This window comes from Etheostoma cragini, chromosome 12 (genome assembly GCF_013103735.1).
Source record: "Etheostoma cragini isolate CJK2018 chromosome 12, CSU_Ecrag_1.0, whole genome shotgun sequence".
In the NCBI taxonomy this organism is placed as follows: domain Eukaryota; kingdom Metazoa; phylum Chordata; class Actinopteri; order Perciformes; family Percidae; genus Etheostoma; species Etheostoma cragini.
In genome coordinates, this window is record NC_048418.1 from 4,110,336 (window position 1) to 4,135,274 (window position 24,939).

The 24,939-nt window shown below is 41.1% G+C and overlaps 2 protein-coding genes across 3 annotated transcripts; one reads left to right on the forward strand and one right to left on the reverse strand.

The window, feature by feature from the left end:
* The first annotated feature begins 6,860 nt into the window (after positions 1 to 6,860).
* On the forward strand, positions 6,861 to 24,828 carry LOC117954871. Of its 2 annotated transcripts, XM_034888914.1 has the most exons (6): positions 6,861 to 6,865; positions 16,880 to 16,964; positions 19,353 to 19,406; positions 19,517 to 20,128; positions 20,927 to 20,980; positions 21,620 to 24,828. In XM_034888914.1, exons 2-6 carry the CDS (start codon positions 16,946 to 16,948, stop codon positions 24,388 to 24,390), a joined length of 3,510 nt encoding a protein of 1,169 aa, XP_034744805.1. In that variant the 5' UTR covers positions 6,861 to 6,865; positions 16,880 to 16,945; the 3' UTR covers positions 24,391 to 24,828. The 2 variants fall into 2 exon arrangements, with proteins under 2 accessions (XP_034744805.1, XP_034744803.1); XM_034888912.1 differs by lacking the exon at positions 6,861 to 6,865 and having other exon boundaries at positions 16,695 to 16,964.
* Positions 10,801 to 24,672, reverse strand: cryz (crystallin, zeta (quinone reductase)). Its single transcript, XM_034888915.1, has 9 exons — positions 24,668 to 24,672; positions 14,756 to 14,909; positions 14,012 to 14,164; positions 12,826 to 12,989; positions 12,483 to 12,534; positions 12,239 to 12,388; positions 11,993 to 12,094; positions 11,518 to 11,613; positions 10,801 to 11,318 (listed from the first exon to the last, which is right to left on the reverse strand). Coding segments are annotated over exons 1-9 (1,035 nt in total). The 5' UTR covers positions 24,670 to 24,672; the 3' UTR covers positions 10,801 to 11,156.
* Positions 24,829 to 24,939: the final 111 nt, after the last annotated feature.

A 24,939-nucleotide genomic window follows, 5' to 3' on the forward strand; every position in this document is an offset into this window, starting at 1 on the left:
GTCTCAGAAAAAACATACTTTTAACCTCCTGTTAGCTCAGATCAGATCTTGTTCAAATAGTTTTAGCAGAAATTCACTTTATTGGTTCTCAACACTTTATTGTGAGCAATGTGGCTGTGCTTGATTACAATTTGGTATTAAATATAAATGTACAAGATGAATTGTAATAACTGTGGTGATCATCTGACTTGCTAGCATGCAGTGGACACAAGCCGGAGATAAACTTGCTTTTAACTGAGTGTGTATGAACGGATGATGACTGTCTTGCTTATCCTGGGTCCGCTTGGTCTGTTGGTTGTGCAGAAATTAACGTGACGCTGTTTTCTAAACAGCGCTAGGTTAAACAGCGAGCATATCAGCGGCTAACCGAGGATGTAGTCTTGTTTTGATTGTGACAATCAAAAAAATTCTAAATTTGGTCTAGCCCCAATTTGTGCCTCATATATTAGCGTTCTAATCTAGTCCCAAAGCTTAGCATTCATTTTACTGAAACATAAATCCCAACGGAAACCCAAAAGGTTGTTTAAGCCTTGTGCTTTCATTGTTTTCAACGTTTCAAAGAAAAAGTTTTTTTTTAAATCAAATTGCCCAAAAATAACATGGATAAGTTTGTTAGGTAAAATCAATGATTACTTTCATTCAATCTTGGGTGTTTTATTCAATTTCATAGCATTTAAAAAAAATGTTTTAAAACAGTTTCTGACTAAACTTCGACATAAACCAGTCTGTGATCATCCACTCGACATAATAAGATTAAGAGCAGCTGTGGTGCATTGCTGTTGTGTTTATGGTTAAGATAACAGGAGCTCCTTTCTTGCACTAATCCTCATTTTGATGATTATTGGTTTGATTGACTCACGCAGGCATAATGATTAATAATCAATTCAGCTACATCTGGTGTATAATGAAGAGTAATGATTGTGCCAGAGGTGAGGGGACACTTAATTTTGACATATGTATAAATCAAGTCTATTATTTCCATTTTTCAGTGGAAAGAGGAAAGTGGGTGTGGGGGCGAGGCACATCCTAACTGTCATTTCTTCTCTTGCATTCAACATTTGCATTTCACACACACATGCCTGGGGACACAGTGACATTACTGCTAACAATACAAAGGGTTGGTGTCCCAGTGTTAATGCAGGCTGGTATTTAGTAACATCAATCAGTCATATCGCCCTTCTCTTTATTTGTCTGTGTGGGGACAAAAGAGTTCAATACTTTAAGTGCATTCATTTCTAACAAAGCAGTTGTGTGCTGATTATCACCATCGTCAGTATTGAAACCTTAATCCTCAACCGTTGGGACAGCTGTATAAGATCCACATTTTGATATTTGAAATGTCAAACACTGGTTTGATTCTGTTCTGTCAGCATTTCTTGAGTTAAATTAGTATTTTTGTAAAAAAAAATAATAATAATGTGTTCAAGCATATTACAGGTAAGTGCTTTTCTGCTTTAATTACATTATGTGTCCAGAAAGTGTCATTTCTGTTCTATCCCTGGTGAATCAAAGCTTACAGGCTGCTTCTCTCTGTCAGCAGGTACACACTGCCCCCTAAAGGCAACCAGAGGGAGCTGCAGCTAGTCCCACTCTGGGACACTCCTCAAATCATCCAACTCACTGTAGTGTAGGTTTGAAACTTGAGTTTTGTGAGGGTGACAGATCACTGTGACGTTCTGCACATCAGAGCGTTGAGGAAACTAGCTCTAGTAAAGATGCTCAGGCGGTAAAGGTTTGGTAAGTGTACACCAAACTGTCTGTAGGCAGCATTTAGAGGTCACCAATGTGATCAGTGAAACCCAACACACTGCAAACAGCCGTCCTGGTGCCAGAACTGAACCCCAATCCAGCAGTGACACATAGAAGCCTCGGCAACCTGCTACAATCAACACAGAGGTCAAAGCCACTGCTGTTTCACTTTATTTCCTGTTCAGGTTCATGTGCTGCCTTAATCACTGAACTGTAAGTGCATCTCACTGCTGTTTTTAGGGGGCCTATTTTGCTCTTGCTTGTATTTTGGGTTTCTACTAGAACATGCTTTTTATATTTACATGCTTTAATGTTTAAAAAAAACACACATTATTTATCTCATACTGTCTAAATATACCTGTATTCACTATTGATCTGAATCTTTAGGCCCCCCTTCTAGAAAAAAACCTAGTTTGCTCTGATTGGTCAGCATCAGCACATCAGAATCTGCCCCCTCTAAGTCTTTGCTCTGCCATTGCTGCCGGAGAATGATTGTAACCTGCACTGAATGGGCCCCTTTACCGATACATAGTATCGTTGTGTCACCAAACCGAAGTCCTGACAGCTTATTTAAAGGCACCTCAAGCTGCTTTATAATGCATACATAAACATTTTTTCACAGATAATCTGAAGCATGTTCTGTTGTCAGGATATATCGACTTAAAGTTTTTTTTATGAAAGTTACTAACTGCCTTTAAGGTGAGATTTATGTCAACTGCTGTTACAAAGGTCAACAATGTACGTTGAAACTCAAAATAACACCCAGGTTTTTTACTCAGTCTATACTAGACCAAACATATGTAAGAAATACATTTTTTAGCAGTTCATAACACCACATTAAGAAAATATGAAGGCAGTCTTTTCTTCACCTGGTCTAAAAAATCTAAAGTGCTTCTTTTGACTTTTTGTAAAACACTACTGATCCATAAAGTTTCAGCCACCAAATCTGACATGAGCAGCTAGCGTATTTTTCTCTCCAATGCGGTGGGCGGTCGGTCGGACGTCTTCTCAGGAAGCACCAGCCTCAGCTTCCTCCTGGGGGAGGACCCTCCTTCCTCTGACAGGTACTCCTGCTGCAGTAGTGCAGCAGCTGTAACCGTATCCCCTGTGGAGGATGTGCTCTGTGTAGACGTTGCGGGTGCAGAGACACCTAAAACAGATGCATCTTCTGCCTGCACGATGCCTCCTGACAACCCTGCAGCAAATCCTTCAGTTAGAGCCCCACCCTCAGCCGACATGGGGGCGGTGGAACCACCCCCCACACGCCCAGACTCTGTCTGACTGTTGACATTTGACACAGTCTCCACAGTGGTCTCTGGTCCAGGAGCCTGAAGGGTCCCCCCAGATAAACCATACGCAGATGGAGGGGCCTGAGTTTGGAAAGTGAGTCTCTGAAGTACTTCCTCCCCAGTCTGAAGGCCCGGTTCCTCGCCTGGATCAGACATCAGTCTTACCACAAGAGGAGAGCTATCGGGAGGCAGCTTGCTCTGCGAGATGGATTGCACAGGTGCAGGTTTTGCTGTTAAATTTGAGGCTAGTCCTGGAGGCTGGGCGAAATGAGGAGCAGAGGCATGTATTGCACTTGCTTGCAATGGGTTAGCAAGTACAGCGTTAGCTAGAAGAGAGGTAGCAGGAGACACTAGGCCTACCCCAGGTGTCCTGCTGAAGCTGTCTGGGGCACCACTGATTGCTATGCTAGGACCAACAGATTTAGCCGGTCCACTGGGGAACAGTGCATTAGATCCTGAGGCCACGGTGTTGAGCAAAAGATTCCCTCCTTGAAGAGAGAGGCTGCTGCCAGTCAGTTGTGAGCTTGCTAAACCAAGCAGTGAGAGGTTGGTAGTGTGATTCCTGTCAGTGGCAGAGAGGGATAAGGGATGCTGCAAAGAGAGCTGCGCACTCCCCAGAACCAATCCAGCTTCCTGAGACTGAATAGTCCCACCCTGCAAGTCTGGTCCATGTCCAACAGCAGGAGCAGAGGCTGATTGGTCAGCAGTATTGGTGGTTTTGCCAGGCTGGGTGTTCTCTGGGTGTGTATTCTCGCCCTCGTTAACTCCCGTATTTTCCTGCTTGTCTTCTTTCTGCTTAGATGATTTTTTGCTTTTCTGTCCTCTTTCTCGTCTATCTTTTTCTTCCTCCCCCTCCTCAGTCAGTCCTTTAGTCTTGGTTGATTGCTTTACTTTCTCACTGTTTCCCTTTGTTTTCTCCCTAGACTTTCCTTTTCCTTCCCTCTCCCTTCTTTCTTTTCCATCTTGCCTTTTATCTTTACTCTTCTTTGAGCTGCTTTCCTCTGAGTGGCCCAGGTCATTTTTCCTCTTAGGATGGACTTTGCTTTTTAGCAGCGGGTTCATATTTAGTTTAACCTTCAGTAACCGGCTCGACGGGACTTTAGCTTCGTGTTTTTTTGCTCTTCTCCTTGTTTCCTCTCTCTCCCTCCGGTCTTCGCCTTGACTGCCTCCTTGCTCTAAGCTTCTGGAACTTTTCAGGTCAAAGGTTACGTTTCTTGTTTCTTTTCTCAACTCTGTGTTCTTCATCATGTCAGACTGGTTGTAGTTATCATATCTAACCCTGTCGATCTGTCTGTACTGAGAAGGGAAGCCATCAAACAGAGCAGAGTCTTTGGTGTTGGTGTGAATCCTCCCGCGTCTCATGCTCTGCTCTGGTGGTCTGTATGTCCTGTGGCAGCTCTCACAGTGTGCAGTCTCATGTCCTCTGCTCTTACCTTCCATGTCATTCCTATAGCCCTCTCCCATTTCTCTGATTGTCTGATTGTCAGCCAGGGTCTCTACTCTCTGACTAAAGGTGTCTTTCCGTGGATGAGAGGAAGAGTTGGTGTTGCTGTGAGAAAGAAACTTGTTAGGAATGTCCTTGCCTGATATACCCTGTGTCCCAAGCTTCTTCCTTTCTTCCTCTATTATCATCATCCTCATTTTCCTCTTCTCACTGTCCTCCTCGGTATCCATCCCTCCATTAATCCTGTTGTTCCACCTTGCTCTTGTCTGGTTCAGCCCCATTCCTCTCTGTCCTTTGGTGCTACAGTCTGGGCACCCAAAATAGCCATTTTCATCAACTCTGGACCTATTCTGGTCCCCATAACCATCTGTCCTTGCATCCAACATCTTGGCTTCCCTGTCCCAAGGCTCTCTTCGATGTGCTAGCATGAAGAGCTCCCTCCTCTTGTCTCTGGCATCTAGGTGATTGGCATGGTGATTCACCCCTGTGCTGCTTCCCTCTTCTTCTTCTTCCTTTCTTTTACTTTCCTTCAGTGTCTTCCTTCTAGACACTTGATAGCAGATCAGGACTACCAGCAGGCTCAAGCCAACCCCACCTGAAGCACAGCAGGGCAGGTAGGATTTTAAACAGTAATTGTCTTTAATGGGTAATCACATACATTTGTTTCTCCAAATAGTTTCCAAACTAGCTAGCTAGCTAGATTTCTAATTGGTGGTTAGTGGGTTTGCTATCTTAGCAAGCTGCAACCAGTCAACGTCTTAGCTACCTCCTCAACCAGCGTGCTGACCAGTTGAACAATAGAGTAAATTGCAGTTTATTCAAAAATAAGTTTATTTCTCATGTAACTTTGGCAGTGTTGCCATTAAATAAGCCAATTTTACAGTTCCACATAACAGCTAACAGCTGCAAACATACCAATGTTAGCCACTGGACAACCCACGTCATCACTTCCTGACTGCTTCTCAGATAGGCTAATCATAATGACTCCAAAAAAAAGAATGTGCAATTTTTTTTGTTTAATGCACTCTAAATGCAACATTTGAGTTTGCCTTATTTTCTAGTTTTCTGCCCCTGAGGTCTGAGTTGTTTCCAACTGTATGGGTATGCAAGCAAAATGCTGTCGTTTTTTCTGGGTTGTTGTTATTTATGAGATCAAAACTTTTTTCTGATGAATTTCTAAGTTTACATCATGGCACAGATAAACAAAGCAATCCTTTGCGTCCATTGTATTGAGCATCATTCTCACCAATGAAGCAGATGACGGCTGTGATAGCCAGATCTCGAGCATACAGTTGAGGTGTCACGCTGCCTCTTGCTTCTATCTGTACTGTGATGTTCTGATTTGATGGGACACAGTTGGCCTCAGTCAGCTCCAGCACTGTGGTTATGGCTGGGTTGTCAGCGCTCACACACACCATCCTACGGCCATTATAGAGGGTCTGAGAGCAGCAGGGGGGGGGGGGGGGGGGGGGGGGGGGGGGGGGGGGGAAGATGTCAGGTCAACTAATCTTGTACTAATCATTTAAATGACCAAACCTTAAAAGCTACACTCCATTGAGTATAATCTCCTTAAATTGCTTATTTATTACAAAGTTATTTCAGTTTTCCCTTTAATAAAATTTTATGTTTTTTTAATTTGCAGTCAGCAAATAAAATGTTTCTGCTCTGTTATTATTTTACTTCAATAATTTATTTTACTGTGCCGGTTTCTGAAATAAGTAAAGCTGCATTAAAAACGTCTTCAGGTTGAAGAAATCCTGCACCTTGTCTGGTTGTTGTATGAAGTTGGACAGGAAGGCCGCCAGTTCCAGCAGCTGACAGGAGCAGTTCCATGAGTTGAGGTCCAGGTTTAGGTTTGTCAGCCAGCTGAGGTAGGAAAAAGCCTCAGCAGGAGCAGAACTCAGACGGTTCCTGGACAGATCCAGAGTCTGCAGACTCCACAACCTACCAAAGCTAAGATCGTAAGACAAAATCACTGGGAGAATGCAAAAATACTGTAAAGAATTGGAAATGTGCGCTCTTGCGATAAAGTATGAAAAAAACAGAAATGTACTGACGTGTTTCTATGCAGATGATATATCAGGTTATCTGACAGATCCAGACTCTCCAGATCTCTGAGGTCATTAAGAGGGAAGGAACCAGAGTCCAAACTGGTGAGCAAGTTTCCCTCTAGCTTCAGGCTCCGCAGGGCTTTGTTACCTTCAAACCAGACACCCTGGATCTGCACATCAACATAGAGAATCATGTGAGAGGAAAAGGTACAAGCTTTATGGGTACTTAAAGTACAGTCTATTTCAGATATCTTCCCAAAAAATATTTTCTCCCTGAAGAGGTACCCACCATGCTAATAAGGTTTTGGCCAAGGGCGAGGACCTCTAGCCGGGTTAGATTGGTCAGAGCTCCCCCCTGTAGGGCCTGGCTGGTCAGGAGGTTGTGGTCCAGCAGTAAGGTGTTGAGGAACGTCAGGTTTCTGAAGGGCTTCTCACCCAGCACTGAGATATGGTTATGACTCAGACCTGGAAGATGGAAAGACATACTTATAGTTACCCAACATTTTAAAGCCATTGAGCGTAGAACTTTCACCTCCTAGTGGGTGCATCTGGCAAGCAGCTACCTTGTTGCTATCTGCACATTCTTATTTTCGGAAAGAGAATGTAAAATGTACTGTAAAATGCAAAAAACCCACAAATATACACACAAATGCACACGCAGTACTGACTAACCTATGACTGTAATGTTGCTGAGGTCAGACAGTGAGGCAGGCTGGACTGTGGATATGGAGCCTTCGGTTAGCAGCATAGCCTGGGTCGTGCCTGGAGCGTCTGGTCACACACACAGTTAACACATACAGTACAGTTCTGTAAGCACAGCAGGTCCCAGGGGTAATATACTACTACTAGTGTCATGTTACTGCAGTGTATGTGAGGGGAAATGAAATCTAAAACAATTACTGCCGTTTAGACTGGATGGCATGAAACACAAAAGCTGTCTTTTGCTGTAAATGTTTTTGTGTTACCAATAATGTTAGCCAGTCTGTGACAGATGAGGGCATCTTCAGAACAAACCACACAGGAAGCAGGGCATGATGGGACAGGGGACACACACTGGGTTCTGATGACTGACAGCAGCAACATCAGCAAAATACCTGTAAACAAATTCACATTTCCACAATAAAAACTGTATGAAAATTACATATTGTATAATTTATATATATATATATATATATATATATATATATATATATATATATATATATATATATATATATATATATATGTATAATGGGATAATCCGTAGTGGTATTTATCAATCTAAATAGTTTAGTGTGAGTTTCCCAGTGTTGGAGATACAGCTGTAGAGATGTTTCTTTTTAGTGAGTGTATTTCATTAGAGAGAAAATAGTTCCTACATGAAACTGCTCACAACCAGGTCTGTGAATTATCTTGAGTAACTGGGTCATGATTTTTGGAAACAGACATTGTTGTTGAGTTATTCAAATGTATTTTTTATAGCTTTAAACACCACAAGTCGAGTGCCATCATACTTGAGAATAGGCAGCCATCTATAGGACTGATATCTTCTTTCTAAGTTTGTCAAACCAGATTGCAGTTCTACTTCAGCTAATTATAATGTTCCTTTGCTCTGGGTTCACTCCTCTGTAAACCACCTGTACAGAATACCACGATAGAGACACAGTCTCCACAATATTATTTCCCATTTACTGTCTCATGTAGTTATGGTGAAACTGATAATGGACATCCATTGTTTAAATAGTGTACTTACTGGTCATGTTGTGTTACAGTAGAGGTAACATGGTGATGAGGTAGCATCTCTTCCAAAGGGCTGCAACCCCATACAGCTGCATCACTGTCAAGATCTGATTAAAAGCAACAATCAATTATCTAATCATCACCAACAGCAATGTCAGGGCTGTTGTTTGTTGTTGTTTCTTAATTTTCTAGCATTGTGTGTTGTCCGTCTGACCACAAAGCCATTTGGCTGAGACTGATTTTCAAAAATTACTTCAAATCCAAAATCTAAAATCTTTGACATGAAGTAATTAAGAATGTGATATAGTTGAACACATTGCTATTTGTAGTACCCAAAAATTCGGTGCCAAAACAAAAGGTGTTACAATCATCCCTAGTCTGCCCAACAGCATATAAAATGCAATGAATCCTACGAGTACAGTCTTTGCTAAGTCTATGCTCCAAGTTTTGTAAAAAAAAACAAAAAACATGTCTTAGGCCATGATAATAAATGGTCTTGGGTCAGGGTTGGCATGAGACCTGTTGCATTGAGCTAATGAGGAACAGATTGGGATATCCATAATTTGGGACGTATGAATTTGGTTTGTAAGGATTAAAGGAATTGAATTGAACTCTTCTTCAGATTGTGTGGGGCCCCCTGGAGCCCCATCAGGGACCTCACTGTGTCCTTCGACCAAAGTTTGCAAATCTCTCTACCTAGAGCTGTCCACTTGTGGTCGGATCACTCAGATCGGGTTTTAAAACCAGGTGAAAACAAGGCTGCTGCTGATGAGCCATTTGTCACTGTTTGTTCTGAGTTGCTAGGCAAACAAACAGTGACATGTGTTGGCAATAAACCTACGTGTGTGTGTGTGTGTGTGTGTGTGTGTGTGTGTGTGTGTGTGTGTGTGTGTGTGTGGCATCGTTAGAGGGAGTTGTCCCCAGAGGATGCGGACTGATGGATGACAGCCAGACATTGTAGCAGAATGAGGCCTATCATGTTTCTGCTAAAGCTCTTCTCCTAATGGACTCTCCTGCAGGGAGCTCTCCTCTGATGAACAAATACGAGTTACTCCACAAAAGTAATCCTTCCATGATATCTTTAAACCAGAGTGGATCAACAGAATGGGAGCATGACCAAACAAAGAACAGAGTTTGAGCAATTTCAAATGAAAAAACGTATTTGGGTATTCATTCCTAAAAACCTAGTACAGATACCTCCACTGAAGACAACATATTCAGTGACATATAGCTTAAAGCTGCAGATATAAACAATTCCGTATTTAAGAAAGCAACTTTTTGCTTAAAATTGACATTAATAAAATATGGTTGTTCTTTGAACCTCTTTGTCCTCATTTTGTGAATTGTTTGAGTAGGATAGACAGATAGATAGATAGATAGATAGATAGACAGATAGATAGATAGATAGATAGATAGATAGATCGACAGATAGATAGATAGATAGATAGATAGATAGATAGATAGACAGATAGATAGATAGATAGATAGATAGATAGATGGACAGACCAGATGATTAGATGTCTAACCTGAGAAATCCTTGTCAGTTGTGTCAGTTATTGCCGTTATAACTACAAACATTGAAGCACTTTAGTTTCCCAGTACTGTGTTGTCCGTGTTTTAGAAATGTCTAATTTCTCTATTAGATTAAAAATTATTTCTTGTTTTTCTTTGTAGTTGCTGACCCAATCAAAAACTATGACCTCCCCCTGGGAATCGGGTTCGTTGCCTACAAGTTGACTGACCTCCAGCTTTAGCTAAATGTCTTCTCCCTCAATCCTGCAAGCATGTGAGTAGACGTGACAATACTTCAATTAAATAAACATTAAATAAACCCCAGCTGAATAACCTTCATCACAATAACCCAAAGAGGGCACTGAACTTTTTTTCTAAAATACCTGGCTTTAGTGTCTGAACATCTACCAAAACCAAAGAAATGACTACAGTGCAAGATAATTTAAAATATTCCATTACAAACTGCTCACCTGTTAAAAAGAACCTGGTACATGGTACAATCCACTGGCATATGAATTAAGCACTGTCTACTGTTGTGGGGCGTAAAGTCCATAATTTGCTTGTTGCTACAGTGATGTAGCAGATACTGTGGAACTGTGTCTGTCTAGCTTAAGTTACGTGGTCCTCTCTGGAGCATGCTCAGTAGAGCCGTCTGTCACCTGAGACGCACAGGTGTCGTGTATGACTCAGGTACTTCTCAGAAACAAGCCTTTAACTTGACTCTTTCCCATTATTTCCTTTTCCCCCAAATGTCAATATTGTTTAATGGGATTGTCACAAAAATATTCCCCAAAAAATTATTTTTTGTGTCATGTTAGTCTTTTATTTTATGTTCATTCACAATTTTACAAATAGTTTGATCTAGAATCAATGCATAGTTCCCATATTCTTAAGTGTCTTTAAAACCCAAGATAGAGAAAAGATTTTCCATCTAAGAAAGAATGGATGTTTGCAACATTGTCCACCGTCAGTAAGAAATCAATAATATCACAAGGCAGACGACTTGGTCACCATCAGTCCGCTGGAAAATATTTTGGCCCCTTCATGATGAAATAAGACCCAATGTACAGTCGGGAACCCTGCACATCCATCTATTTTAAACATTCACTTGTTAACAGGGACACTTATAACCATTTGTTTTGGTTGTGTGGCCCGCAACCTTAGAGTCAGTTTAACTGCTCTCATCCATCTTGTTAACATATATTTTTTACGTATGTTTTACAGATTGGCAGTGATAATAAATCAGAACATTAGTAGTAACTCCTTCAAATGTCAAAGGTAATTATCAGTAATCATTCAAAGCTTAATGTAACCACATAAACCATTGTTTTCTTTCCCCCTTTATGAACAGCCAAAGCCCTACTCAGTGACCTTTGACCTGTGATATCGTCATCACATGGTCAAGACTATCTTCCCAGCAGCCCCAGGACACTCAATGATGTCATGGTGGGCCTGGGCTGCTTTGTCAAGCGGATACTGGGAACCGACGACTGGACGCAGCCAACCAGCTTCCATCCCTGCGTAGAGCAGCGCTGCACACTCCTTGTTCTCCTCCTGAGAGAGGAGCAGGAAAGGAAGAAATGTACAAAAGGTATTATAACTAACTGCAAAAACATGTTTTCTTAGCTCCATGTCAAAAGCTAACAAAGCTATGTTTAAGGAAACAGTCAAATGTCCACATCCAAAGTGTTTTCTAGGCTTTTAAACCCAAACCGTGTGTATAAAACGGGGCATGTATGTCACTGCTTTGTACCGGTGTAGCGAAGAAAACAGCCACTCCCATGATGCTGCTCTCTTTAGCCATGGTGTCTCTGGGGTTGATCTCTATGGAGCCTCTGCAGCCAATGATCTAAAGTAAAAGAGAAAGATGCGGGTATTGATACATGTACGGGAACAAGCTACACTGGGGCACAACTACCACTCTGATTGGTTTTTAAAATGTTGGAGCGGCGCTATATCTCCCCCGCTCTAATCTGGCTTCATGTCAACAACTCACTATAGACATAGTGAGTAAGGTCATTCATGAAACATGACGCCAACCCTGTCCCTTCTCTTAGCTTGGGGGTTCTCTCGGTCCCTTAGTAAAAGTGAGCTTTGAGTGAGCAGCTTTGTGAGAAGATCTTAAGAGTTAACTCCTAGTTAGGAACATTTAGTGCATTTTAGGAAGAGTGCTTGTGTTAAGAGAAGATCTTTTGTGAATACGGTCCCCGGGCTGTAGTCCTACTGACCGTAACCCGTCCTCCGAAGGCCAACATCTGGAGGTCTTTACTGAGGTTGACGTTTGACAGCATCTCTACTATCACATCTATGCCCCGGCCCTCTGTGGCTTCCTGGAACAAACACACACACACAACATTAATACTACTGAAACCACTCCTAAAACGCATGATAGAACCAAGATAAGATCTAAAGGACAAATCCGACACAAAATGAACCTAGTGTGTTGACCGTGTGTGTGTGCACGGTGTGTATACCATGATTTTATCGGCGTAGCCCTCTTCTCTGTGGTTAAAAGCCAGGTGAGCTCCATTGTTAAGAACCAGCTTCATTCCCTCTGGTGTCCCTGCTGTCCCCAACACCTTGAGACCCAGAGCACGGGACAACTGGCACGCTGCCACACCAACCTAAAAATATGAACACACACATACACGCACTGTGGTTGTAGAAACCATTTAGATTTTTAATATAATTTTTTTTTAAAAGTCACAGAAGTTGTACCCCTCCACTGGCTCCATGGATGAGAACGGTCTCTCCAGCTTTGGCGTGAGCTCTGCAACACACGTCAGTTAAAACCCATTTTAGTCATGACATCTGCGATGAACTGGCATGCTTAAGTCTGGTGTTCTATATATTCATGATTGTAAACAAATCCCATTAAAAGGTAGAAACCAACTATAGGAGCCAAGTTGTTTTGAAGGATAATTCTGACAATGCGTAAATAAAACGTGCACAACTAAAGTTCAAAAAGTGATATGAAAGAAAAGGTAAAGAGCTGAATTCAGACCTATATTCTAGACCTCGTCCACCAGCACGGTTAACCAAAGCGGTTCAGTGGTCTTACTTGTGAACCAGGGCTCTGTAGGCGGTGAAGTAGGGGATCCCTATGGCCGCCCCCTGGGTGAAGTGTAAAGCATCGGGCAGTTTGTGGACACACTCATCGGCTGATACAGTGTACTCTGCATAACCTCCAGACTCTGTGGCTGTGGTGAACACACGGTCGCCTGCCTGCAGAACACACACACACACACACACACACACACACACACACACACACACACACACACACACACACACACACACACACACACACACACACACACACACACACACACACACACACACACACACACACACACAACTCTGATTTACTGTAAAACATGACAGCAGCCTCTCACTGGTTCACATTAGCCAGACGTTTGCTAACTAGCTAGCATTAGCCACCATTAACTATTGGCTATACCAGAACAAGCAAAGCTGTAGCAGTAGTCTGTAAAGGTGATTGTTATCCCTGATGTCTCACTGTTTGACACGTTTGGAACTGAAGCATATCCAGCTGGGACGTTTGAATTCATTTGTGGATTGGTGTTGGTGTGCAGACACTTTTCTCCATTAGCATCACGCCTACTAGTGATGTGTGTATATTATGTACACTCATATGTTTTTAGATTCATTTGACTCATTTTAGATTTCTGAAGTTTGGCTATTATTATATTATTATTATTATTATTGTTTTTAAAGTTAAATATTTCTGCTAGTATTCTCTTACTGGATGAAGTCAGAAGACCATGAACGGTTATAAATAACAGTAGATCCCAGAGTGTATACACCCTGATCAAAGCTGTACAGTAGACTCTAAAAAACATCAGTGTTGCTCTTGTGTAAGCCTGAGCCGTTTAATGGGCTAACTTCCTCTAAGATGGTTTTTAGTGAAGGCACACTACCTGCAGACAGTATTCAGACAACTCTACAGTAACACTGATTAACAATAACATTAAGAGTAAAATAATTCAGTTTCAATTTAGCACAGGCATACAGAAACATCAATCCACACACAATTGTATATTAGCCTGCTGGGGTATATTATAAGTAAAAAATTGAATATAAAAAACAGGTGGTGTTGATGGCTTTAAATGTATTTTAAATGTAAATGGACATGAGTTTTTTTGCCAAGGATGCCATACTATCTTAGAAGCTAAACACAATAATGTACAATCTTTCCACATTTCTTGTGTGTTTTTTCCTCAGACCTTTACTGCAGTGACTCCTTCTCCAACGGTTTCCACCACTCCAGCAACGTCTGTGCCCGGTGTGTATGGCAGGGGGGGCTTACGGGCGTAGGTCCCGGCCCTGATGTAAGTTTCTACAGGGTTCACTCCACAGGCATGGACACGAATCAACACCTGCAGCACAGAGACAGTGGACATGGAAGAGCTGCAAGTCATACAAAACAGTTGAGACCACATTGAATAGTCTACATTTTAGACACATATTTATGCAAACGTTTTTATGGGAATATGAAAGATTAAATGACATACCAATAACCAAAGGCTAAACACAACAGACATACAGTATTCTCCTACATGTTTCCCCAGTTCATTTTCATAGTAGCTCAATGTTTTAATCCAAATGACATCTTGTATTTATTGCTTTTTCATATTTATAACATGCACTCGGTTGGCTTTATTGTAATGTTTTGGCCTATTCACCCTTTAAGCAACTGTCTGATGAAGCCTATTGAATGCTAAATAGCTATAAAAGTTAGGCTTGTGTTTGCATAAAGACATGTGGCAGCTTTTGTAGCAGTATGAACCATCTAAAGAGATATGTAGGCTACAGTATGTAGAGTTTGGGAATAAGCAGCTTTACTGCCACTCTTGCACAATAAGGATATGGCTGAACCTCCACCTGTGCACCGTGCACTAGTGATCCAGCCTGCTTTAGAGTGTCTTACGCATAGATTGTATATTAATATTAATAGTCTATGGTCTTACCTGTCTGTGTCCAGGCTGAGGGACAGTCCTATCTGAGCAGAGTCTGAGCACTGACGGAGCTCCAAACTCCTTCACTCTGACGGCTCTCATCAGCCTGCAGCCCGACATGTCTGATCCACACACGGCTACACACTCACAGACGGACGTCCCACTCCTTAACCTTTCCTGAAGTACGCTGCTCCTGTGGTCTACAGACAGGATTCAAGCGCATCAGCGCCACATCTGGACCGGAGTGGAGTCTACTGCAGTTGACTGGTTTGAAACAGATGACATGCTTCAATCTCTGGCCTATTAATCGTAGGTATATCAATATTTGCTTTGAAGATTTGAAAATATTCAAATGGATTTTTGGTAGATGAGTGAATCAATAGATAGACATGAATAACCCGTACATTCGGCTTGACCCCAAAGATATGTTGTTCTCAACAGTAGGCTACATCCCATATTTGGATGCTGTGGAATAGATCGTTTCAACCCCGATTCCCCCAAAGCCAACGACCAGGTCTGGTCTTGTTTGATAGCCTTTTTCCTTGTTTTGTCCAACAGGTGGAGCTCTAACATTTACTACCGAGCTGATGGTGTGTTGCACCTCTGTGGTTGCTCCGTCTTTTAATTATTTAAAATATTACTATATTTTTAAATGAAAAATATCACAATATATTAACATTAACAACAACATTAACAGTCATCAGAATTTACATTTGCAAAGATGACAACAATTTTTGGCTGGGGGGGGGGGGGGGGGGGGGGGGGGGGGGGGGGGGCGCTTCCTCTGACCTTTTTTAAGTTTCACTTTCACTGGGTTTTGTGTCGCAGCAAGAATTCATAGCCAGGTAAGTGAACTCGACCAAAGTAAAGAAAAAATTACCAAGTCCCTAATTAAAGTAACGTAGCCTATATGTGGGAACACCGTACGTATTATTAACACTTCATCTGTAACCAGAGAAGTTTTGGGCTTTACTGTAGCCTACGTGTTGACGCGGAAATAAACGACCCCGATCCAACGGAGCTGGGAGTGTCCTTCTGTGTTTTCACTCGGTGTTTGATCTCTAAAATCTTTATTTACTGAACCGACTGAAGCAAATGTTTATTTCAACATTTAGACCGAAGTGAATTGTCGAGATTTTAAATATGATATATGGTAGGCTAAGTTAATACCTATACCCAGTTTTAGTTTTTTTACACTAGGCCTACAGTAGGCCTAAATGTGAGTCAAGTCCGTGAACGTTTTGATACTAAAAAATACATTTATTTATATATAAATATAGCATAAATAAAAGCCAAGTTGTGTGTGTGTGTATGTATATATATATATATATATATATATATATATATATATATATATATGTATGTATGTATGTATGTATGTATAGATAGATAGATAGATAGATAGATAGATAGATAGATAGATAGATAGATAGATAGATAGATAGATAGATCTATATATATATAAATTGACATCGTCACATGGCTGATTGATTTCCATGTGACGATGGCAGGTGTTTCTTTCAACACACCATCACACTCATGAAAACTAAAATCAAACATGTTATGACACTAAACAATCCCTGTCCAATTATTCGTCTTTTTACCTCTGCCTACGTATCCCGATCTGAAGCTTTTTTGACCCCAATTTAAATCCTTTAATATACTTAAATCTACTTAAATATTGACTAAATATGTATCTGACTAATCGAAACAACTGCTGAAGATCTAAATTTACTGGGTTGAACTGGTGGCAAGAGGCAAATATCAGTAGAATTTCAGCTCAACTGAAGGTAAATACGAATTGAAAAGCAGAATCATCTACAGTTAAGCATGTTGCAAAACTATTTCTATAGTACTATAGGTTTGACATAACATAAAAAGTTTATTTTGTAAGTTGTTAAATCTCTGAATTTTACATTATCAACAGCAAACCTTATTAGATGTGATTATACTATACATGAAAAACAATAATCCTTAAAGCTAACATCCATCCTTAATTTAGCTATATTTATAGACAAATCTGTTTATCACAAACACACCTTCACTTGTTTGTCTGCAGTAACCAATCTGAGCTCCAAGTTGCTTTAAAACATTTTCTATGTGATGTGAATAAGATTTGAATTCTGCTTTCTGTAGATTATCACACCCAGAAGTAGGCTTCCTGTTGAATTAGTCTCTGATGTTTGCAGTAGAGGACTCATCATGGCGACTGCAGCAATAGGTGAGTCTTTATTAATCTGAATAACACTCTTCTCTCTCTCTACATTATATAGAAAACAAAAGAGTGTTTGATAAATTTGGTCTAAAAGCCCTGAATTAAAATCCTCTGATTGGTCAGTCCCAACAAAACATTAAATATAACAACCAGTAAGAACTGTTGCTCAGTGACAGAGCAGACAGACAGTGAGCAGAGGATTCACCCCATCCTGAACCGGTCACTGCTACTTCACATACTGTGTGTGTTCTCTTGCATCACTAAGTAGGGAATCTACATTCCTGACTTTTGCAACACTTCTACCCAAACAGTGCATGTGGTATGTAATTTGAAATTGGTTAAGGTCGGGGTGGCAGATGGGTCAAACAACACAGGTATCACAGGAGGTGTCCGGGTTAGGTTGACCAGATTTCCCTGAACTAAAACCAGGTCCCTTGGTGTTTGACTGTAGTCTTGCATGCACACGCTTTTTAGAGTGAAACGTGTTGCAACATGGGCCAGCCCACGTCAGACATACACACAGAGAATATTAGACACAATTTTGCCAACAGCACACATAGGCCTACTTCTCACAACACTTGCACTGAAAACCTTGTGAAAAGGGATTTTTCATTGCATGGCACTAAACGAATTATTTGGAACTGCTGCCACAGATTTGAACTAGAGTTATGGTAACACTTTATGGTAAGGGTACGTGAATTATCAATTCATGCATGAATTAATTCATTATTTGTGTGTTACTTCATTCCTTTATAACTTATGAATCTTCAACAATTGACATTAGTTCATAGCCTCCCATTCATGACCTCATGCATGAACAACACATCAACAAAAGCATTAGATAAGTTGGGTAGCCTACATCATTATGCTGTTGAAGTTGTTTTCAAATCAGAATCTATGTAGGAAATACACATGGTGGATGCAAGAAAATTGGAAAATGAGGCAACACAATGATTTAAATTGAGGACAGCTCCTGCTAAATCAGGCATTCTGGGCCACAACAATCCAAAACAAAAGCCAAAAAATCCTTTCACCTTGGGGTGACATTTGACGAATCCCTATCCTTTGAAACTCAGATCAAATCACTGATCAGATCCTGTTTTTTTAACTTACGCAACATTAGCAAATGAAGGGCTGTGGTTTCTCAGTCAGAACTAGAGATGAATCAGAATCAGAATCAGAAATACTTTATTGATCCCCGAAGGGAAACTCTGTGTTGTAGTTGCACAAATATTATAAATAGAGTAGAAATACAAGAAATGAAGAAATATAAGGAATTGGATACGTACGGTATTTACATAAAGGAATGTTATTATACATTATTTACATAATTAACATAATTAAGGATTTGGAATGGTGAAAAGTTAAATAATAATAATAATTGTGGTATTTGAAATTGCACACATGTCAGGCCAGTGTTATTGCACAAAACAGATAATACAGATAATATTGTCCAGTTTCAACCTCTCTAAGTGTGTGTGTGTCAGACACTTAGAGGGAGGAGTTAAAAAGTTTAATGGCCACAGGCAGGAATGACTTCCTGTGGCGCTCTGTAGTGCATTTTGGGAGAATGAGTCTATTACTGAAAGTGGTCCTGTGATTGAGCAGCAAGCCATGGAGTGGGTGCGAGACATTGTCCAAGATGGCATGTAGTTTGGACAGCATCCTCCTATCTGACACACCCGACAGAGAGTCCAGATCCACCCCCACGACGTCACTGGCCTTGCGAATCAGTTTGTTGAGTCTGTTGGCATCCGCTACCCTCAGCCTGCTGCCCCAGCATGCAACAGCAAAGAGGATAGCACTGGCCACCACAGACTCATAAAACATCTTCAGCATTGTCCTGCAGATGTTAAAGGACCTCAGCCTCCTCAGAAAATAGAGACGGCTTTGGCCCTTCCTGTAGAGGGCTTGAGTGTTCTGGGCCCAGTCCAGTTTATTGTCCAAGTGCACTCCCAGGTATTTGTAGTCCTCCACAATGTCCACACTGACCCCCTGGATGGAAACTGGATGCTCATCCATGCCTTCATTTCCTCCCATATTAACTATTGCAATTCCCTTTTCTCCTCACTCAATAAATCTGTCCTTCACCGCCTACAGTCCATTCAAAACGCTGCTGCTAGGCTTCTTACTAGATCAAACAGGCGTACCCATATCACTCCTCTACTCTGCTCCCTTCAATGGCTTCCTGTAACCTACAGAATCCAATTCAGAATCCTCACCATAACCTATAAGGCTCTACACTGTCAGGCCCCTGATTATCTTGCCAACAATCACCTAAACACCACAACAACTAAAAATACAAAGTGAACATACAGCCCGGCATCAGCTCTACTTAAGATTACATTTGATTACATAAATAAGTAAACAAATGTTGTCTCCTTCCAACCACAGATGATCCGCCTCCTCTGAAGCGCAGAAGCAGCTATGAGTTTCTGCCACCTAACAGTGAGTCAAACTGAACTATGGTGTTCTGCTATTTGAGATTATATCTGTTTAAATTATTTAATGCTGGATATGGACTGGTTGCCCTTTCTTATTATTTGGGTGTTTTACAGTGTCTGAGCTGAAGGTTGTTCTGCTGGGGAACAGCTGTTCTGCGAGGAATTCAGTGGGGAACTTTATACTGGGAGAGACTGTGTTCAACAAAGCACCTGAACGTTTTATGAGAATCAGTGGACAGCTACAAGAGAAAAAATTAGTTGTCGTCAACACCCCAGATCTGCTGCACCCCAACATCTCTCAACGCGATCTGACAGAACATGTAGAAACCTGTGTGAGATGCTCTGCTCCCGGACCTCATGTGTTCCTGCTGGTTCTACAGGCTGAAGGCTTCACTGAAGAACACAAACTGAGACTCTGCAGATTCCTTCAGCTCTTCAGTGATAAATCATTCGATCATTCATTCTTACTGATATCCCCACCCAGAGAGGAGAGTTCAGCTTCCATGGAAACATACATGGAACACCCTCCATTAAAAGACCTGATCAGAAAATGTAGGTACAGGTACCTGAAGAAGAAGAAGAAGAACCTTGATCGTTCAGAGCTGTTAACACGTTTGGGTCAAACTGCAAAGGAGAACAACGGAAAGCATGTGACCTATGAACCATTTGAGGATGCAACATCTACAAAACAGAAGCTTTCTATCATGGAAACTGTTCGAACGGCTGGTAAGTGCAGACACATTTATGCAAGGAAGAGTTTAGGGAGTAGTGTTTAGAATTTAGGATGATATATCGGATATATCGGAATATAATATTCATTACTTTGTTTTAATAGTGTATAATCACCTGCAACTTAGATTTGTTTTGTTTTTATTTATTAGCTTAGAATGAGCCCTTCACCTCTACATAGGGAGTCGATCTCTTCCACAGAGCCCTTAATGTTGCACAACCATGTTTCTACAGTAGCCCAGAATGGACAAACCAACTACTGGCTCCAGAGAGGTTTTAATGATACCTAACCGCCATAGGTTCTCTACCTGCTTGAAAAAGGGAGGAGAATGTGTTTCCCTTACTGTTAAAATGCATAGAACCCCCTTTCCTGGGTTAGGGTTAGGGATAAGGTTTTGTTCAGGGTTAGGTTGGGGAAACGCATATCAACGGGGGAACAGTCTTTGACACAACACCTGATTGGAATTGTGTAGGTCTGTTCAATTCCAACACATTCTGTTTTTTTTGGTCCAGACAGGGTGTGACCGTCATCGGGTCACTTCTGGATTGGGTCTCTTTTTTTAATTCGTGTTGGGTTCTGTTTTTTCCAATGTGTCGGTTTCAAATCTGGCCTAAAGTGTTTAAAGACAGTGTGGGGAAAAAAAGAATAAGGACAGTTTGTCATAACAGGGGCGAGAGGACGGGAAGGGTTTTCAGTTGGTCTGTAACATCACCGCTAGATGCCACTAAATCCTACACAACGCTCCTTTATTTAACAACATTAAGCTGCATATTAAAGATGTCATCTTTTTACAGGAATTACGAGGAAAATCCCTGTGCAACTCCCAGGGGAAAACCCTGGGATTCACAGTAAGTAAATGTATCACAATGCTAATCATGTATTGGAAGATAGGTTTTTGGAGGCGTCATTTTCCATGATTAACCTAACCACATCCCACAAATCTTTGCTATTGAAAGGCAAGAAAATACAATAAAAACAATTTCTTAATTAATTTCATGTTAGTATTTCCTATATTTTGCTACATTGCAGTTGCTAAAATCATGTTAGGGGAAATGTAATGCCGCTTTTTTTTCTGCACATATATAGAAATAATTTGTGGCTAACACATGTACATTCCCATTGACCACCTCAACCTCCACATACACTGATCTGTATGGACAAAACACTATTTCCTTTACTAGTATAATTTCTTATGTACAACAGATGTTTAGGAATATAATATGCAGGTGATTAAGTTGGTATTTTAAATGCATCTTTAAACTCAGGTTAATTGTGAATAATATTATAGTGTTAGCTGGTGAATAGAAAGCAGAAAGGATAGTACTAGGACTAGTCTGGCATTGCCAGACCGATCTTCACAGTGCTGTGGAGTAAGGTCTGGCAGATGCTAGACCACACAACATTTGGTTACTTTCCACCTCTGGTGTAGTGATTACAGCCTCTTAGTGAGTTCATGTCATCTCACCTTTCTCTCTATTGTATTACAGCATCTGCATTAAGAATTGTGCTGCTTGGAAAAAGCGAGGACAAACAGAGAAAAATTGGTAACTTCATCTTCGGTAACCAATTTTTTCATAACCAAACCAGACCTGTGTCAACCAAACAATGTGTGGCCATCCGTGGAGAGTGGAGAGGAAAACCAATAACGTTAGTGAAAACTCCAGACATGTTCAGTCTGTCTGGGAAGAACTTGAGAAGAGAGGTGGAAAACTGTGTGACTCTTTGTCCTCCTGGACCAAATGCCCTGCTGCTGTTAGTGAAGCCTCCTGAATTCACAGAGGAGAACAGACAAAACCTTAAGTCCATCCTGAGTTTGTTTGGTCAAGATGCCTTTGAGTACTCAATGATCATTGTGACACATCCGTGGGAAGAAATCACAGTCCCTGTTAATCGACTCCTTAAGGACTGTGGAGGAAGACACTACAGCATGTCTGAAGATAACCATGGATCATTAATGAAGAAGATTGAAGAAACAGCAAGTAAAAACAACAAAACCCCACCGCCTGTATCTGAACACATCAAACCAGCTTTGAACCTGGTTCTCTGTGGGAGGAGAGGAGCAGGGAAGACTTCAGCAGCCAACGCCATTTTAGGTCACACAGAGTTTCCTTTAGTGTCGAACTCATCAGAGTGTGTTAAACATCAGGGAGATGTGTGTGGACGTTTGGTTTCCCTGGTGGAGCTGCCTGCCTTGTATGGAAAACCTCCGGAGGCAGTGATGGAGGAGTCCTTCAGGTGTATCTCCCTCTGTGATCCAGAGGGCGTCCATGCCTTCATCCTGGTCCTACCTGTGGATCCCCTCACTGATGAAGACAAGGGAGAGTTACAGACCATCCAGAACACATTCAGCTCTGCAGTCAATGACTTCACTATGATCCTGTTCACAGTGGAGTCAGATCCTACAGCTCCAGCTGTTGTTAACTTTCTAGAGGATAAGGACATCCAGGAGCTCTGTGAAAGCTGTAGAGGAAAATATGTCCTCAACATCAAGGACAAGCAGCAGATCCCAAAGCTGTTGGATGGTGTGGAAAAGATGAGAGTCGCTAAGTCCAGATTCTTCACAAAGGACATGTTCACCAAGGCTCAGATGAAGAAGGTTGTAGAGCAGGAGAGGGCTAATGCAAAACTTAAAGCTGAACTGCAGGATGTTAAAAAGAAGAGTGAAGTGGAAGGTGATGATACACATCAGAGCAGAGAGTGTCTCAGGATAGTGCTGATTGGGAAGACTGGCAATGGGAAGAGTGCAACTGGAAACACCATTCTGGGCAAAGAACATTTTACATCTAAAGGAAGCTCAAAGTCTGTCACTAAGTTTTGTGAGAAAGCAACAGGAGTGATTGATGGACAGCCTGTTGCTGTGGTCGACACTCCCGGATTGTTCGACACGACTCTGTCCAATGATGACGTTCAACAGGAGCTTCTGAAATGCATCAGCATGTTGTCTCCTGGACCTCATGTGTTCTTACTGGTGCTGCAGATTGGTCGCTTTACTGAAGAGGAAAAGAACTCTGTGGAACTGATCAAGAAATATTTTGGTAAGAAGTCAGGAGACTTTATCATCATTATATTCACCAGAGGAGATGATCTCAGCCAATCAATACAGAGTTATATAGACGACTCTGATGACTATTTGAAAAACCTGATACGTGACTGTGGAGAAAGATACCAGGTCTTCAATAATAAGGTTAAGAATGATTTCACACAAGTTGGAGAGCTGCTGAAGAAGTCCAACCAAATACTGGAGAAAAATGGCGGTAACTGCTACACCTCAGAGATGTTCCAAGAGGCCGAGATAGCCATACAGAAGGAAGTGGACAGGATCCTGAAGGAGAAAGAAGAAGAAATGCAGAGACAGATAGAAGAGCTTCAAATGAAACATAAGGAGGAAATGGAATCAGTGCAGAGAAGAATGGAAAAAGAGAAAGCAGATATTGAACAAAAGAGAGCCAAACAACTTGAAGAAATGGATGAAAACATCAACAAGGAGCGCACAGAGAGAAAGAAAGAACAGGAAATGAGAAAAGAAGAAGACAGGAAGAAGAGAAAGCAGGAAGAACTTCAGCGGCAGGAGTGGGAGCAAACAATTGGAGCTCTTAAGTCAGAATCAGAAGAAAAGTTGGAGCAGAGTAAAGAAGAGATGAGAAGGAAACGAGAGGCCTGGGAAAAGAAAAGAGAAGAATGGTGGGACAAACGAAATCAAGAAAATGAACAGAAACGACATGAGGAGCAAACAAAGCTTAAAAAACTCCAAGAAGAATATGAGCAGGAAAGAGAAAAATATGAAAAGAAAAGAAAAGAAGAAGATAGAAACAGAAGAGAACAGGAGGAAAAGGAAAGAAAAGAATTGGAGGAAAGCTATAAGAAACAACTGGAGGACATGAAGAAGAAATATGAAGAGGAGGCCAGAAAACAGGCTGAAGAGTTCAATGAGTTCAGACAGAAATACACCAAGGAATTCACAGCGTTGGTGGAGAAGCACATGGAGCAAATACAGGACATGAAGCAAAGACATGAGAGACAAATACTAGAGTCAGCAGAGAGCCATGGTCAAAAGTACAATCGGTTAAAAGACCTCTCAAATCACAAAGAAGAAACACTGAAAGAAGAAGTAAAGGCGTTGAAGAGAACACATGAAGAAGAAATGGAAGACAAACAAAACCAATCAAGGCTTTTAAAAGAAGAAATAGAGACCTTGAGGAAACGGCATGAAGAGGAAATGAAAGAGCTGGAAAAAAATTACAAATGTATCATCCTTTGATCGCCCTACTGACTCTTCATCTTATGATGTTAAATATTTTTTGAGTATCTTTTAACTGCAGACGTTTAACACTGTCAGTTTAAAGAATACTTTACTTTTCCGTATTGCGTCAACTGTAAGTAATTAACATACAAAAGTACACATGTATTTTAGTTTTACTTTTTTGCTGGTCAATGGAGCTGGTGCGACCAGGAGCCTGGCTGTTGCTGTGTGTCCTTTGTGTTCAATGAGCTACAGCCTGACTACTGTTTGTCACTGCAGGTTGAAATTAAATCACATATACAGTATGACTTCTCTTACTCATTATTTTTGTACTCATTTTAGAATCATTATGTTAAATTGATCCTATCATTATTTCAAGATAATTATTTTCCTTGCATAGTATACATTTTATTACAATGCATCCTAATGTTTTTTGTATTTCTATATTGTTTATTTGCAATGTAACATCCATTTTTCATTTGTATTAGAACACACACACACACACACACACACACAAATATTACTGTAAAGTTTCAGCATGTGTTCCACCTAACCATCTTGATTAAA

Bases quoted from the DNA above. Each gene is read 5' to 3' on its own strand.
- cryz (XM_034888915.1), bottom strand. The intron at 12,990-14,011 runs GTCTGAGGAAAA...TGTGTTCTGCAG, and splicing joins AAGGAGTCACTGCAGTAAAG to GCAGGCGACCGTGTGTTCAC. The intron at 11,614-11,992 runs GTCAGTAGGACT...CTTTTACTTTAG, and splicing joins CCTTCGGAGGACGGGTTACG to ATCATTGGCTGCAGAGGCTC.
- LOC117954871 (XM_034888914.1), top strand. The intron at 20,129-20,926 runs GTAAGTGCAGAC...ATCTTTTTACAG, and splicing joins GGAAACTGTTCGAACGGCTG to GAATTACGAGGAAAATCCCT. The intron at 20,981-21,619 runs GTAAGTAAATGT...ATTGTATTACAG, and splicing joins GGAAAACCCTGGGATTCACA to CATCTGCATTAAGAATTGTG.